Source organism: Macrotis lagotis, chromosome 5 (genome assembly GCF_037893015.1).
Source record: "Macrotis lagotis isolate mMagLag1 chromosome 5, bilby.v1.9.chrom.fasta, whole genome shotgun sequence".
NCBI lineage: Eukaryota > Metazoa > Chordata > Mammalia > Peramelemorphia > Peramelidae > Macrotis > Macrotis lagotis.
Window position 1 is genome coordinate 232,890,462 of NC_133662.1, and position 16,945 is coordinate 232,907,406.

The window sequence follows — 16,945 nt, forward strand, 5'->3', positions numbered from 1 at the left end:
TTGCCACCACCAACAGGGCTGCTAGGAATATTTTTGTACAAGTGATGTTTTTACCCTTTTTCATCATCTCTTCAGGATATAGACCCAGTAGTGGTATTACTGGATCAAAGGGTATGCACATTTTTGTTGCCCTTTGGGCATAATCCCAAATTGCTCTCCAGAAAGGCTGGATGACAGAACCCACTCTTAAAGGAAGCTGAAGGTTTGGGTGCTGGGAAGACCCTTTATTTAATAATTCCATTTCCAGTTTAAGTCTAATGGAGAATTATTTTGGGCATCAATGTGGCAAGAGGTTAAGCAGAAAGCTTGTATGTGGAATTGATCATTCTCCTAAGAATTCATTTGAGAGAACATTTCTTGTTGATTTGTCCCTTTGTGGAGTCAGAATGGTTGGCTAAGGAGCCAGATTGCTTCTCAAGTCAGGATTTGAAGCAGAATAGACATGGTTAGAGACACGTAGTTTGATCTTACCCTTAACCTGTGGCAGTAAAGCTGTTTGCTCCAGATGCCAATAATGGACAACTTTTTTGCATTAATTGAATTTCCAAGAAATTCCTTCTGGAATTTTCAGAGAAGCTTCTTCTGCTTTTGTTAACCTCAGTCTCTCAGTGATAATTAACTAGAGTCAGAGAACACAATACTTACCTGGGATGAGGAAGATACAGTTTGGATAAAACACTGTCTTCATGAAGCTTATAATTTAGGAGGGGATTTCCATACCAACATTGGGAATAATTTAAGAATCCAATCCATCTGAGATCACATCACCTTTAGATTGTCTTTTCTTCCAGCACTCCCTAAGGCATTTCAGATTAGTCTTCTGCATGGTCTGGGAAATAAAAGTCATCACTTAAATGAATGGAATATCAGAGCAGACTTAAGAGGGAAGGAGGGAGAAGATTTTAAGCCTTTAATCAAGGACCAGAAGGGGATAGAGAGTGCAGAAAGCTAGTTCATTTGGAACACTGATCATCTGGAAGGAGCAACATGAGCTGAGACTGGAAAGGCTTTTAGGGAGCATCTACAGGCCAAGGTGTGGAGCAGGACCCAGGGTGGAAATGCCATGAGGTGGACACATGAATTCTGAGAAAATACTGCCAGCAGTGGGATGGGGGGAAGGGAAGTCATGGGAGGAGGAGAATGGCAGGGTTAGAGGGTGGAATCTGGGAACTTTGATATTCATTCTCTCATGTGATTTAATGTAGTCTAATCCTGTGACTTATGTGGGGCATAGGTTATTTTCATTTTATAAATGAAAAAATTGTGACTCAGAGAAAGTTGTTCAAGGTCATAACTGCCTGCTGGCTCCATGGGGCAGTGGAGAGACTCTGGCTTCTGGATCTGGAAGACTGGACTCAAATCTGGCCTTTGATAGGCAGGCCCTCACTGGGTAACCCGTAATATTGGAATAATAAAAGCTCCTGAGTCTCAGGTTCATCATTCAAATGAGCTAATATGGTAAAGTGCTTAGCTTAGGAGTGCTGGCCAAATAGTGGTAAGGATGATGATGACTGGTGGATGTGGCACCAAAACTAGTGAGAGCTCAGGGGACCTGAGAGGGAGGAGAGCAGACAGAAGTACCCTGTTTATAGGGATGAGAGGAAGAAAAGGGGAATTACTGAAGTGAAAGCATGAGGGGAACATCCTAAGACTTTCAGAAAGGGCAGAGAGGTCACCGTGAGAATGAGAACTGAGAAATGGACTTTAAAAAGTGTAGCTTTATGAAGAACTGGTAAAGATGGAAGAGAAGTTGCAAGGCTTAGAGGAAAGACAAAGGGAGGATATGAGGAGCAGGCCTAAATAATGGAGGCCACTTAGTCCAGAATTTTAACAGTGGAATAAAAAGTCAGATTTGTGGGGTGGGGCCAATGTTTAGTTAAAGCTTTTTCAAGGGCATGGCCACTTCTATTTTAAGCTCCCTGAGGATGAGAATTGTTTTCTTTGTGTATATGTATATGTAGATATTGTTTATCAAATTGATTGTTTGAAAAGCAGGGGACGTGCTTGTAAAGAGGGAACTATTGAAGTTGAGTCAGAGAAAGGCAGGACAAGGTTCTAGAGGAGGAGGTGGATTGTGAGGAGATCTAGAAAGGTTTAATAGCTTTGCCATAGAATAGGGACTGTGGCATCTTTTGAAGGTAGAGGAAGCCTAAAAGAATGAGTGCTCTTATTAATGTTTGAGAGGGAGAAGAAGGTGGATAAGGAACTTCACACTAGATGGCCTAACTTTTTTTTGTAAAGTGAAGATGGCATTTCCTCTTCAAGAGTTGAGGGGTAGGGGTGGCTAGGTGGTGTAGTGGATAGAGCACGGGCCGTGGAGTAAGGAGTACCTGAGTTCACATCGGCCTCAGACACTTAATAATTACCTAACTGTGTGGCCTTGGGCAAGCCACTTAACCCCATTTACCTTGGGAAAAAACCTTGAAAAAAAAAAAGAAAGAAGAAAGAGTTGAGGGGTTATGGAGGTGGAAGTAAGGGTCTAAGGAGAGTAGAGTCTGATGCATCCAGCCCAGGACCCTCTAACCTTGCTGACCTGCCTTGTCCCAGGGCTTTCCCCTTTCTCTCATATTAAATCTGTGCTTACTCTGAATTCATCCTTTTAGGTCTGCCTGGTCTCTGAACCTGCTGGGCTCCAAAGGCTGGCAGCATCCAGTTCTCTGTTGTGAGGCTACCCCAGTCATTCCAGGAGTTGGAGGGAGATCTTAGGTTTTCTTTAGTACTCTGTTCTCTCAGAGCTAGCATTTCTAGCTCTGAATCTTTTGAGATTTAAGTGTTTTCTCAGGGTTTGTTTATGAGGAAAAAGAGAAATTTAATAGGACTGAGTTCTTCATAGTGCAAATAAAAAGGTTGGATGGGACATAACTTGTTCCCTCTTCTCTGGGTGCTAGACCTAGAACGTTGTCCTCTTGTAGCCCTCTGACTGGAAGAGCCCTTTCTTCTTTAGATCACTACTTAACTGGGTTGGTATTAGTCCCTCTGGACTCTAGTCCATTTTGTAATTCCAGGTTTACTCTCAGCCCATAAAAGAAGTTTCCACTTGGCATGGAGTGTTTTTACTGATGCAGCTATAGGGGTCTTTCATTTTGCTGGCAAGAACTTACATTCTAAAGGGGAAGACAACCTGCTTATACATACAAAGCACAGAAAAGGTTACTCGGAGCCCCTGGGGCAGCAGGAAAGACCTCACTTTGAAGGTGGGAAGGTGGAGGGAGAACATTCTAGCAATGAAGCATCACCAGCCAGGGCAAAGAGTTTCTTATATGAAGAATAACAAGTACGACTAGATAAGAAAAAGTGGGGGTAGAAGGGAATAATGCATAAGAAGACTGGAAAATGATGCCATGAGCCCAGGCAGTGAAATGTGAATGACAGACAAAAGAGGCAGTGAGAGAGCTACTGTATTTTATTGATTGAGGGATGAGGGTGGCATGGGTAGGAGGAACACTTGGTAGCGATGTAGAGAATGGATTTGGAGTTGAGGAAAGACTGGAGGCAGGGAGACAAATTGGGAGGTGAGGGTCAGAATTAAGGAGGTGAGGCTGGATGGAGAAGTGGAAGGAAAGGGGACAGATGCCAGAGATGTTGTAGAGTTTAGAAACTGCAAGAAACGGCCCCAAGTTGGAAGTCTGAGGTGAGAGAAAGGGAGAAGTCACTGAGGATATTTCTTCTAGGTGATCCCAAGGATGGTGGTGCCCTGGAAAAAAATAGGTAGGCTCACAAGAAAAATGGAGTTTGACTGGAGTTGCCCCAGAGTCTTACCTCAAGGGCAGAGTAGTTGGTTCTTAAAGATTGGCACAGGGCCAGCTAGGTGGTACAGTGGATAGAGCACTGGCCTTGGAGTCAGGAGCAACTGAGTTCAAATCTGACCTTAGACACTTAATAATTGCCTGTCTGTGTGACCTTGGCAAGTCACTTAACCCCATTGCCTTAAATAAAAAAAGAAAATTTTTTTTCAAAAAAAAAGAAAGATTGGCACGAATGAATGTTATGGGTCTAAATGGAAGAGAGAAGGTTGGATGTGCTGTCAATTTGGGAGAGGAATTGGGAACAGTGGTCTGATCTTCTCTGCCCCCCCCATGAGTTTCTTTTCCTTGTTTTTCTTGGCAGCATTATTTTTGGTGCTTAACAATTTTGTTCAGTACTCTTGGCAGTTCCATAGAAACGTTTCCTTGGACAATTCATCTTCCAGCCACCTTGCCCCTCATTTGTTTACATATCAGTGTTTTTCTTTGCTAGTTCTACTTATGTTTGTTGACAACTAGCTTGATTATATTTCTTTTCTTCTTTCTTCTTTCTTGTTTCTTTAGCTTTGAATTTTAGCCTTTGGCATCATCTTATGGTGCTTCTCAGAGAGCCACTTAGTCAGAATCCCTGGTGAACCAGGGCTATCCATAGCTCAGATTTAAATGTTGCTTTCTTTCCTTTTTGATCTCACACCTAACAAGTACATTTGGAGAGAAGACCTCGGGACCACTGGGAACTTCACTGATTGGTAGAGCGACTCAAAGCTTTTATAATTTATTAGGTATTTTGCAAGCTGTGTTTTGTAAAACTACATTGTCTTGAGTAATGTTCCTCATCACAACCTGAGGCTTTATGACTCTCAAGTCTCTAGATTTCAGTATCTATCATCCTAAACTTGGACTAATTGAGTATATCACATTCCCAATAGAAAACTTCACATATGGATGAACTTTAAAAAAATACATCCATTTTCCAGCTGAATGCTGTTGTTCCCAGAATTACTATCATCTTAGGACAAGCGGGTATACCCTTCATTAAGGCTGACTGATGCCACAACTGTTCAGAGAATCCTGTGGTGGTTTTGTCCCTGAGACATAAGTGTCAAATGGAGACAAAGCTCCATGTTAAATTCAGAGAATATGTTCATTTTCATTTGGGTTATTACATTGGTGGCTCCCCTGAAAGAGACTGAACTGTCTGAACCTTGGGTTCAATTCTATGCATATCTATTGAATATGGAATCTCCCTCTTGGAAGGGTTGACATACCTTCATTCAGTTTGGATAATTCCCAGGATGTACAACTGTCATAGTCTCAAGGTTTCTGTGTTTAAAAGCAGTGAAGTGGAGTTCTATGGGTTAAGATGTAAGCTAGACAGAGGAGAAAAGTTTTGTGGCATCTTTGAAGAATTAGTGAGGACCTTTCTGAGACTACCCCTCCAAGATGCAGGAGTGTGACCCACTCTTCTGCTAATCATCTCTATGCCCTCTCCCCTGGGGGAGACCCAGATGAGACACTTGGACGCATGTTGCTTTTGGAGCTGGAGATCCACATTATCATGGTCCTGCTGGACACCAGCTCTTATCAGATAGTTGACTCATAACTGTCACAAATGAGAACCCTGATATTCTAATAGCTGCACGTCATTGTCTTGGATATGATCTTGGGAACCCCTGAGTTCCTGGAATCTCAGATAAGCTGGCTGTTGTCAGGAGGTCTCCTCATTGTGGCCAGACTGGGACTGATCTAGAGTTGGGGCAGTTTGCCACAAGGTTTAGGGAGTCCGGAGAGGAACCTCACTTGACTGTCCTTTGTTAGCCTGGACTTTGGGAACTGTGTGGTGCCCCGGGGGAGGGTCCAGAGCCCTCCCCGCCCCTTGGCCAGCTGATGGCCTCTTTCCTCCAGCTTGACCCTGTGCTCATTTTCTCCCCCTTCTATTGAGCAGCACGCGTGCTTGGACTGTAAGAAGAATTTCTGCATTTCCTGCTCAATCCAAGTAGGGAACGGTGCCCATCTCTGCTCTCTCTGCCAGCGTTTCCGTACCACAGCCTTTCACCGAGAAGAGCTAATGAAAATGAAGGTGAAGGACCTGAGGGACTATCTCAGCCTCCATGACATCTCCTCAGAGATGTGCAGGGAGAAGGAGGAACTGGTGTTGTTGGTGCTTGGTCAGCAGCCGGTGATCACCCAGGAGGACAGGACTTGTAACCCCCCTTTCCCTTCAGAGCTCCCTGAGCATCAGGCCTTCCTGGCCCAGCCTCACACCAGCACAGCACCTCCTACCTCTCCCAACCTCCCTCCATCACCGGCACAGCCCACCTCTGACCCCTCAGCCCAGGCCCAGGAAGACCAGCAGGTATGGGCCGCGTCCATTTGGGTACTTGGGGCTCAGCTGCCCTCTGCCTCGGTTTCTGAGACCCAGAAGCCAGAGCGTGGGCAGTTGAACTCTCTGTGAGCTTCCTCTGTCCGTCCTTTGTTGTGTAGAGACAGCAGCTGCTGACTAGACATTGCTTTGGCAACTTTAGCAGAGATGAAGTGGCTTTTGCCTGGATGTGGGCTCTGAGTAGACTATTGGAAACCTGTTTTGATTCCCTTCTTGGTTGTGATTTGCTGAACAGAGCTTGGGTATTTCAGTTGGAGCTTTTATAATGATCTAGTCTAGCATTTCCCCACTCCCCCCAAATTTGAGAACCCATGTACCAGGCTCTGAATTTAGCCACCTGTGAGAATAAATATTTCTAAAAGATACCCGATGTAAACACCTGAGATTCCCACCTTGTCTTACCTACAGGGGACTGTTCCTACAAAATAGTGCATTTACCATGAGACATATGAGGGAGTGATTTGGGTTCTGTGTTCAAATCCAAGAAATGGCCTCTTTCCCATGACCCTGCCTCAATCTTTAGTCAGTTTTACAGCCCAAACAAAGTGGCCTTGTGTCTATGCCAGGGAGCAGTGCTGGGAGGTGCCTTAGTGACCCTCTTGTTCATTACTCTTAAGACAGGGCTAGATTGGGAATCAGAGGCCTGGTTCCCACTTTGGACTTTGTTACAGGTTCTTGAGTCCCCTCGGGCAAATCGCTTCATCTCTTAGCTTTTAAATTGAAAGAGGAAAAGCAGGCCTTGACCTCTGCCTATTTCTGAATGATATTTGGAGGGGCTGGCAAGTCTTCTACTGGAAGGAGCTCTGAGCTACTCAGGGAGAGGTCTGTTTTCATTTTCTGCCATGTGTTCTGTGGCCTGCTCCCTCCCTCTCTGTCTGGGTATTTCACACTCACCAGGATTTGGTGTTTTGATTTGGTTTGTAATGGGCACTGAACCAGAAAGTCTGTCTCAGGATCATCATTTTAATTTGGCATGGTGTTTCACAGGATATGGGCTCAGACACTGGAGTGATTTCTGTTGTTTGCAGGATGCCTTTTACCCTTTGGCTTTCTCTTGCATGTGCTCCAGCTTGTAGAGCCTGGGCCTTCCAGAATACTGTGTGTGGGAAGATTATAAGTTGTAAAGGAACTTGAGGAAGGAATAGATATCCCATGAATGCGTCAGGAGTGTTCTGTTTTAATGAAGCCATTTACCTGTGCCATGTGAACGGCCACCAGGATGGAAGGCCACAAATGCCAGATACAAGATGTTTTTGATCACTTTTCCCTTGATTATTTCAGAGTTCTTGCCTGTTGAGCTTATTTTGGGTATCTTCTGGGCAGGAAGGAGGGCTGGTGAGTGGCAGAAGTATGCTTATTTTGCACAAAGAGAAAAACAACAAATTCATGCTTCCCCAAAGTAATTCATCAACTTGGCAATGGAGCTTCAGAGCTCTATCACAACATGATTGGAGTACAAGAGTGTATCACTTGCAATAAGCTCTCTATTCTTTAAACACATTTCAGTTTCTTAGTAGTGGAAATAAAATTCATAGTAATTTAGCTCTGTCTCCCCCCAAACTCTTAATCCCTTTAAAGGATGGCCTAATTTGAGACTCCTATGTGTATGAAGGAGCTTCCTAGAAGAGATCACCTGGAATTTCATGACCCCCAACTCTTTTTAGATTTGAGTTGTAGATGGTTGGGGACAAAAGGTAAAATCTTACTTTCCAAGTTTGTTCCTTTGCCAGTATTCAAGGCATTGAAGGAGAGGGAGAAGCAGGTTGTAGGCCAATAGCAGAAGAAATCAGACTCTAGTAAGACTCTGGTTTGGTACATGTTCTAGAGTGGTTTCAAAGGAAGGTGCCAACTGATGGTCAGAAATCTTTTGATGTTGGTGAGGGAAATCCAGGTATTTTATTTTTTTAAATTAAAATAATTTTTTTCCATTACATATAAAGAGAGTTTTCAACATTGATTTTTTTTTGTAAGATTTTGAGTTCCAAATTTTTCTACCTCCCTCCTTCCTTCTTCCCCTGACTTCCCAAGAGTTCCCAAAAGTTTTACTTTTAAAAAACAAGAAGCCCCTACTCCTTAACTCTTAGGGGAAATCTTCCATACCGTCTAGGTGGAAATATTGGAAGTTTTAGTACCTTCTGCCTGAGAAATCTTTTAAAAGGAAACTTATGCCCATTTTTATGCTAACATGATGTGAGCGTAGAGTGTTCCAATCTAAGGAGTTGTTAATCCCATTGTTCTTGGCCATGCTGAGACCAAACCGGTATATCACATGCAGTTCCAGATATCCCACTAGAAAGGCAAGTTGGCAAATGAGAGTGCATGCAGGGTGGGCCAGTGAAGCATGTGGAGGGGCCCAGAAACCACATCCTGGGAGGAGTCATTGAACAAATGAGTTGGAAAAGAGGAAACTTACAGGGGATATGATGGTAGTCTTCTAATATTTGAGTTAATATTCCTAAGCCTGACTTTTCTTTGTCTACATTTTCCTCCTATCAGTCCTTGGTAGACTTGCTCTGTGGACTTAGAGAAGGCTGAGCAAGTATCAATAGGTGGAAAGTGCAGAGTAGGTAAATTTGGGCTAGAGATGAGGAAAAACTACCTGACAGTTTGAGCCTCCTGATCATGAAATGGGCTTGCCCAGTCTTCAGGCCTAGGAGAGGAGATGCTAGAGAAGGGAAGGGTGCTCCTGCAGTAAGTGTTCTCCAAGGCCCTTCCCACTCAAAAGATGCTATAATTCATCTTCATTCCCAGTCAGAATAGTTGGCATGTGCTAGATATTGAGCGAATGATAGAACAAATGCAAACCAGACTCAGTAACCTTCGTTTCCTTTTTCTTCTCATCCTCAGCCTCAATAGTGTCCACCAGAGTTAATGAATTATGACTAATAGGAGCATTATCCATGGGCCAGGATCTGTGGAGTTAGTTTGAATGGCTTTTGTCTGTTTTCACAATTCCTAGCTCTGGAGAACGTAGTGTAGATCCCATCACATTTTGGATGCTTTTTCACTCTTGTTGAAAGGTTTCTGGATCGATCTTGAGTTGTTTGTCCAGACTAAAATATAGTGAAAAGGGGTTGGTGCTAGAGAATCCTCTGGGACACTTCCCCAGAGCTGTGACTGCACTTTTATTTCCTTCAGGCTAATGGCCATGTGCCCCAGGACCGAGAAGTTATTTGTGTGGAGGATATACCAAGTGCTCCTGTGGAGGATGAAACACAGGTGAGGCAGCTCAGGATCCTTTCCAGCTATTGCTGAAATACTGGGGAGAAAAAGGAGAAGCATCTTACTGGCCCACATGTGTGTATGCGGGAGGACCCTGGGGAAATCCTGTTCCTATTGTGGAAATGTCTTGCCATCCCATCCAGGATATTGAAGCAGATAATAGGTGTCAGTGGGGACTTGGTCCCCACAGAACACTGGAGAATGCTTGGCTTAGGGTGCCCAATGCTGGGGCAGCTTTTCCATGGTGCTATGTTATGAACTCTTGTTCTGATCAGAGTCGGGAAGAGCAAATAGGAGCTAGAGCCACAGCTCTCCCAGGCCCTTTGACAAATCATAGCAAAGACAGAGAATTGGGAAAGGTTTGAACCCAGGGCTGCGACGATGGAGAATTTGTAAGGGGAGGATTCAGTGATTGTCACCATGGCAGAGCTTTGCAGAGGACTGAGTCTAGAGCCAGGAAGAACCCTTTCCTTCCTTGGAAGTTAGGGGCCCCTAATCTAGGATAGGACTGTGCTGAGAGAAGCTGCTGTGCTGTGAGACCTGTGGAGAGAAGCCAGCTCACCACTCCCCTTCTGTGCTTTGCAGTCTGTTGACTCCGAGGACAACTTGGTGCCAGGGCGCAGGGCCTCCCTGTCTGATCTTGGGAACATAGAGGACATCGAGGCTCTCACCGTGCGGCAGCTCAAGGAGATCCTGGCCCGGAACTTTGTGAATTACAAGGGCTGCTGTGAGAAGTGGGAGCTGATGGAGCGGGTGATGCGGCTGTACCGGGAGCAGAAGGACCTCCAGCATCTGGGTGAGGGGCAGCCTAGACCAGACAGTCCCCACACCTTTGAAATGGGAAGGGGAAAAGAGCCATTTGTATTGCCCTGGGGCTGTTCTGTGCCAGGATCCCTCTAACTCCCCAGCTATGTGACGACAGCAGCCCTATGTTTTCCACTCATTCACCCTCCCTTCCCTCTTGGTTCATATAACTGTGGCTTACCTGTACACTAGACTCTAGGTGGGAAAGGCACACTTAGTGCCTTTCAGTTAGTGGCACCAAGAGCATGCCCAGAGGGAAAGATGCTTGAAGGAAATTGGGGGATGGAGGGGCTTTTCTTTCATTTGCCATATCACCAAATAACATCTATCTTTTCTTTTTTTGTTGCAGTATCTGGCGCTACAGATCAAAATGGTATGTACTGCTTATTTTTTTTGAGAATCACCTTAATATTTTCCCCTTCTTCTCCTCCTCCCTTCCTACTTTTGATTCCTATGACCACCTTAAGAGGTTGAGCTGTAGCTATCACAAAGAGTTGTGTGGGAAATTTAGAAATAACTGAGATGCTGACATCTTCTTAACTTTCCCCTGATGATAGAACTGCAGTAGAACCTTGAGCAAACTGTTGCCAGTTCAGAAACTGTAGCTCATAAACTATTTAACCAAGCTGGTACTGGCTTCCATCACACTTAGCCTATTTTTCATCATCTTAAGTGCTGAGGTGTTTCTGCCTCTCCCCCCCCACCCCCAGCCCTGGTTGTGACCTGTGTGGGGCAGTCTGAGATTAGGCCAACTCCCTCCCAGCACTTGAACAGCAGCTTGCACTGTCCAGATGAGAGCCTTGTTAGTGCAGAGTTCCCAAAGTGGATAGAAATCCTCCCCAGGCAGTCCTCCTCAGAAATCCTCCTCAGTTTCCTCTTCCTTGGTTGCTAGGGAAGGTCCTTTAGTCTGAAGAGTCCACCCCCATCCTGCAGAGGTGATGCCTGGGATGTCAGCCTAGTCATCTTCTGATGGCTGGGGCCATCTCATATTTGGGGACATCATCTCATCTGTAGGAAAGAGATTGGCTTGGGCATGGAGGGATTCTAGAGTCTTGTGGTATTATTCTCCTTAGAAAAATATGCTATTCCTGACTAGGACACGGAGTAGCCCATGTAGCTTTCTTTTTTGTTTTGCTTCCCTTATCCCTAAAGGTGCCTTGTTATCTCAAGATAATCTTGTTCTTGGACTGAGGCAAGAGGAGAACAAATTATTAAAATTCAGATAACCCCTTCTTGTCTAGTTGATGATGTAAAGTCCCCAGATACACTTTTTTAATTTTTCTCCTCTTTCCAATGGAAAGAGCACTGTTGGTGCTGTACAGAAAAGAGTAGGAAAAGGGGAAGCAGCAGACCCTTTGTGTGATGGAGCACTCTCATGATACAATTAATCAGAATAGGTTCTTCTCTCTGACTTTGGCCATACTGAGGTTCTCACTCTAGAAATCAAGACCCTAGATCTCGAACTGGGAAGGAAATCATCCTTCATTTTACAGAGGAGGAAACTGAAACCCAGATAATTTGCTCCAGGTCATATTTATTACCCGGCTAGTTGATGATGGACCGGAGTTGAGCCAATATTGTCTGCCTCCACATCCAATGTTCTCACTGTGCTGCACTGTGTCCATTAGGCATGCTGCCGTTGTTCTGTTAGTGCTGCCTAACACTACTCTAGGGGCCTCTGTTGTGACTCCCTTGGGTCTGCCCTCACTTCACACCTTTCCTATGCCACCTCCTGCTCATGTGCATGGGGCTCACTGTCTCCTCCTACCCTTGGAAGCATGAGGTTAGCTGAACCCAGCCAAGCAGAGTCACCACCACTTCCTCACCGGCCTCTTTCATTTTGCCAGAAAGATGGAGCTAACAGAAGGCAACCACAGTTTTATCCTCTATTCAGTTCGCAAGGAAGTCCAGAGAATTGGGGAACTTTATAGCCCTATCATTTCATAGATCAAAGTCACTCAGGGTTTACAAAATGAGTAATTTGGCAGAACTGGTTTAGGAAATTGAGGTTCTTGCTGGCCAATCCAGTATTTGGCATCACAAAGGAAACCTAACTCACAGTTAGGTCACTTGATTGAGAATGGAAATAACTATATTGTTCCATGGGATGAAGAAGAATTGGGGCTTAATTGTTGCATGGGGATCAAGGAAGCTTAACCACTTTGACTTGCAAAAGAATTTCTTACCCATGAAATTTTACTTATCAAGTGTAAAAAGTTGGAATTTCTTTCCTAGAAAAAAACTTTGGCATACCTATGTAAAAAAAAGGCTTTTCTCAGTTTGTCCACTCCTTTGGAATGATGAGGAGAATCTCAATGTCATCCTGGGTCAGGGCAAGGTCCATCACTGCTTGTAGTCTTGGCCCCCTATAGGACATTTTGTTGGAAACTATGGTTGCTTTCAAGGACATTCTCAGAAGATTATGGATAAAAGCAGTCTCAAAAGTTATGGATCATTTAGGGTAGGAAGCTAGTTTAGGAGCTAGGAGATGTTGACTTCCATTACCAGCTCTGCCAGTGGTTTTCTGGATGAACACATCATCATTCTCAGCTTCAGGTTGTTATGGACCAACCAGAGATTTTTGACGCAGGGTTTGTGAAGATTATTTTGGGGGAGGTGGGGAGGTATCTGTGAACTTGGATGGGAAAAAAATTCCTTCTATTGTCCCAACTTCAACCAGCTCACTCCATCTTTATGTATATTTAAAACTTTCCTTGAACCTATTTGTGTTTCCAAGTTGTATTTAATTTAGGGGGTAACAAACCGTATTGTGACACTTACTTGGTTTGCATTTGTCCAAAAAAACCATTTTTGAAACATCAAGGGACTCCTTGAACTGAGTCTTAATGTTTTGAGATTGAGTGATGAGGCCTTGTGATCACAAGAGAACACAGAAGAGCTGGCTGGGTGGGTCAGGAAAGGCTTCCTTGAAAGGAGGTGAACTTTTAGCTGAATTTTGGGGATGGGGGGGGAGTTTGACCTGGACCTCCCCCTTGACCTCTTGCCTTCTTTCTTTGTGTGTGTAGGAGAGTCAGCGCCATCTAGTGGAGAAGAAAATTTATGTAAGATCTGCATGGACTCACCTATTGACTGTGTCCTATTGGAGTGCGGTCACATGGTCACTTGTACCAAGTGTGGGAAACGGATGAACGAGTGCCCCATCTGCCGCCAGTATGTGATCCGAGCTGTGCACGTCTTTAGATCTTGATGGCTGGAGCCAGACCCTTCCAGGCCTCATGGGAGCAAATTGATTCACTTGTAGATTGACCCAGAAAATTGCAAAGTTATCACCCCAAGGCCCAGGCCAGCAAGGCTAGGAAAAAACCCAGGGAGTTTCCTGCTTGTCTGGTCAGGCATGCCCTTTTCATCACAACATTTTCCATCTCTGTTGGGATCTGATAGGGCTCCCTTAGCCAATGGGGATTTATTAGCCCTGCTTGGGGCAGAAATCAAATGGGCTCAGTCCCTGTTTCCTGTTTCATATGATCAGTTGGTGACAATAAATTTGTGATGAACACAAACTTCCCAGCACTCAAACCATGTTGGAGTACTTTTTCTCCCTTCAATACAAACCATAGCTTTTAAGGATCTTTTTCAGCTAAATTATCTTTTAGTAGCGATTGTAATTTATCCTTCTGTGGAGACAACTCAGTGCTGTTTTTAAAAAAATTCAGAAATCTTTTTTTTTTTCCTGTTTATACCTAATTGCTTTATTTTCTGTCTGGTTTCTTGCCTAATCTTTTCTCTCATATCTTCCTTTGGCTTCTTCAGTTCAAAAGGCATTCATTTTCCTCTCCAGTGAGGAACTAGCTATAAAACTTCTCACTAAAATGAAAAGGAGCCATGATGTCTTTTCCTGTCCCCTCTGTCATATTGTAGGGAGGCAGGGAAAGCCCAGGGACTACCATCCAATCCATGGATTTTGTCATTGAGCCCCTGGTTTGGTGCCTTAATTAATCTGACAGGAAAAGAATTTTTATGCCAACGGCTCTTTCGGTCATTGAAAGTCTCCATAGAAGTTGGTTATCTGAGTGTATGATGGGCAGGTAGTTGTCTCTCTGCCTGGTTAAGCAGTTTCACTCCCAACATGGACTTTTCATTTGTTAAGCCTCCTTCCCTATTTTGGAAGCCAAAGAAACATTTAGCTTGCACGTGAAAGAGAAATTAGTACCTGAGAGAGAACTTAGGTGCACTTAACATTCCCATCACTTCAGGTGTTAAGTGGAAGAAAGATATGTCTAAATTACCTCTGTCCATTCATTCCATTCAGTGACTTGGATCTAGATGCTCCGGCTACATCTCTCCAGTCCCATCTTCTTGATTGAAAGGAATGACTCCTGCCAGTTCTTTAGTTGGAGTCAGCTTTGTTCGTTTGTCTTCTGGCCTCTTAATGAGTCAGGTAAAGGTTCTTTCCTTTTCCAGCCGTAATCCCTGTGATTGTACTCAGTGGGCCAGCTGTTGTGAGATCCTGAACATGGCTTCTTTCTACTGTTGGACAGGAAACACTAAGCCTTAAAACTTCCAGGCATCCTGGGGAACTCCTGGTCCCCATTTCTTTTCTTCTCCTGCTGTTTCTGTCTGAACTGCTCTTCTTTATAAATCCTATCCAGTGGCTGATAGAGGAGCAGACCTAGTAGGGGTGGAGAGAGCCAAGGGACCGCTGCCTGTGTCCTTGGGCTCGAGTCATCCTCGAGACTCATTGTTCTCAGGGGCCTGGGTTACTTTAGAAAGCCCCTTACTAATGCAGCCAAGCACAAATTAGCAACTATGCAAAACGTATCCACCTAGAGCCTTAGCAGACCCTACTGTGCAGCCTTAATATCCCTTTAATCATAAAGGGTGAAACCTCCTGCCTTGGAAGATAAGGGGTGAAATTGCTCTCTCCTAAGGAGAGTGGTGATATTGGTACAGACTTTGTAATGACTTCCTTCCCCCAACTCCCTTTGGAAAGAAGAGACAATTTCAGGAAGGAACCGTCAGCTAAGTACTCATTTGTTTACTTGGTCATTGGATCAGGTCTTAGGGATGCCGTTCATGAATCTTCACCTTTTCCAAACCTGAAAATTTCTGATGAAGATTCAGTGTCTTTCACTGTTGCCACTTGACTTCAGTTTACAGCCAGATCTGTGGGTTGGACGGTCTGCGGTCTCCGCTGTGAAATCAGTCCTTGTTTAGAATCAAGCTGTAAGCAGCTCTCTACCCTTTGTGGCTTTCCTTCTTTTCTGAAGTTGGTAGCAGTGTTTTTGCTTCTGGTTTTGGGAGGCTTTCCACATTTGGGAAGTGACCCCCCCCCCCACACTGGATGAGCTGAGAGGGGGGCAGGCCTACATAACCAGCTCCCCCCAGTCTTTGTGTCTGACCAGCCGAAGTGAAATAGTTTGTTTCTCTGGGTGAATTCTTTATTTGCAGGATTATTTTACAAGAAGGCGATAACTTATTTCTCTAAACTTTCTTGGTGGGCTTTTTTTCCATCCAAGGAAATCCCACTTTTGGGCTTATTTTTTACTTTTACAGAAATTGGGGAAGGGGGGATTCCTAAGACCATATATGTCACCTATTACTCCTGAATTACCTCCTGCCTCCCTCCTCACATCCTGGGTACTTAACTTTCCCTGCCATGGCTAATTATCTTTCTAGCATTTTCTTTCCTTTTTAAGTGATTGCTGAGATTTCTGTTTGAGACTTCTAGAAAACTGGCTCATTTACAGACTAGTGATATAGATGGATGGATCCAAACTAAGAAAAAGCTGTAAAGAAATGAGTGCGTGCTTCATGTACATTGTATAAATTTAAGTCTTTTGAATGTTTCTGAGCTGCTTGAAGTGACTGATAACTGAGATTCTGACTTCTAGTAGGTGTTAAAGCAAGCCCAAATGTGTATTTTTTTTTGTTACAGAGTTGTGCTTTATAATTTTTTAATAAAGTTGAAATATGATTGAAGAGGCCCTGCCTTGCTATCTGATGTGACATCATTCAGCCCTGAGCCTGTGGCACAGGCCACTTCAGGCACGAGAAGCTAATAGCGGGTTTAGCTCGAAGTTCAGTTCAAGCAACACTAAGCCTTGTGTACAAAGCTGTTTTCTGCACTTCTGTACCTTAGACTTTATAAAATAGCCTTGGGTGATCAGTGCTTCCTTACCCTTCAGTCTTCAGTTTTTCTGCTTCCAGGGAAGGTTTACAAATCAAAAGTGAAATCCGTTTGGTTATTTCATTCAATTAAAAACATTACTCTGAGAAGGGATCTGTAGGTTTTCTCAGACTGACTCCTGGAAGGTCCAAGACACAAAAAAAGTTAAGATCCAAATATTCCTGACTTTCTTCTTCCTCCAGCCTCCCTCCCTCTCTCCCTCTCTCCCTTCAGACCTCCACTCCCAACCATGCTGCTTCAGGCTCATCACATTCTGGTTTTAAGAACCTTCAAACTAGAAGCAAAAAAGGGCCTGGGTTCTAAAGACTGTTAGTCTGAGCCGGTTTAAGAGGTGACAGCAATTGTATTGAGCATCTCAGGTAGTCTGGGATGGTGATGGGGTAGGCCTTTTTTGTGAAGAGGAATTGAGGTTCAGGCCAGCAACAGTTTGGGGGGGGGAAGGAGGAAAAAGAGGACCGTAGAGTCATGTACAACCTTCCTAAAGGGGACTATAGTTTGAAGTTATCTCCTTAGAGCAGTGATTGGTCACCTTTAGAAGGGGACGCCCCCCCCCCAAGGAGGATGTCATGAAGCACAAGGAAAATGGCCAAAGGTGTGACAAAGAAGCCTTTATGTGGGGTTAGAACAGTTCTGACAGCTGCGACT

The 16,945-nt window shown here is 44.3% G+C and overlaps 1 protein-coding gene across 12 annotated transcripts in view; it reads left to right on the plus strand.

Moving 5' to 3' along the window:
• Positions 1-16,118, plus strand: part of RFFL (ring finger and FYVE like domain containing E3 ubiquitin protein ligase) — a 63,508-nt gene extending 47,390 nt beyond the window's left edge. For all 12 annotated transcript variants that reach the window (XM_074188944.1, XM_074188939.1, XM_074188943.1 and 9 more), the window contains 5 exons: positions 5,689-6,099; positions 9,265-9,345; positions 9,934-10,144; positions 10,502-10,525; positions 13,179-16,118. In XM_074188944.1, coding sequence (XP_074045045.1) covers positions 5,689-6,099; positions 9,265-9,345; positions 9,934-10,144; positions 10,502-10,525; positions 13,179-13,360 — 909 coding nt within the window. In that variant the 3' untranslated portion in view covers positions 13,361-16,118. The remainder of the gene's footprint in view (positions 1-5,688; positions 6,100-9,264; positions 9,346-9,933; positions 10,145-10,501; positions 10,526-13,178) is intronic.
• Positions 16,119-16,945: the final 827 nt, after the last annotated feature.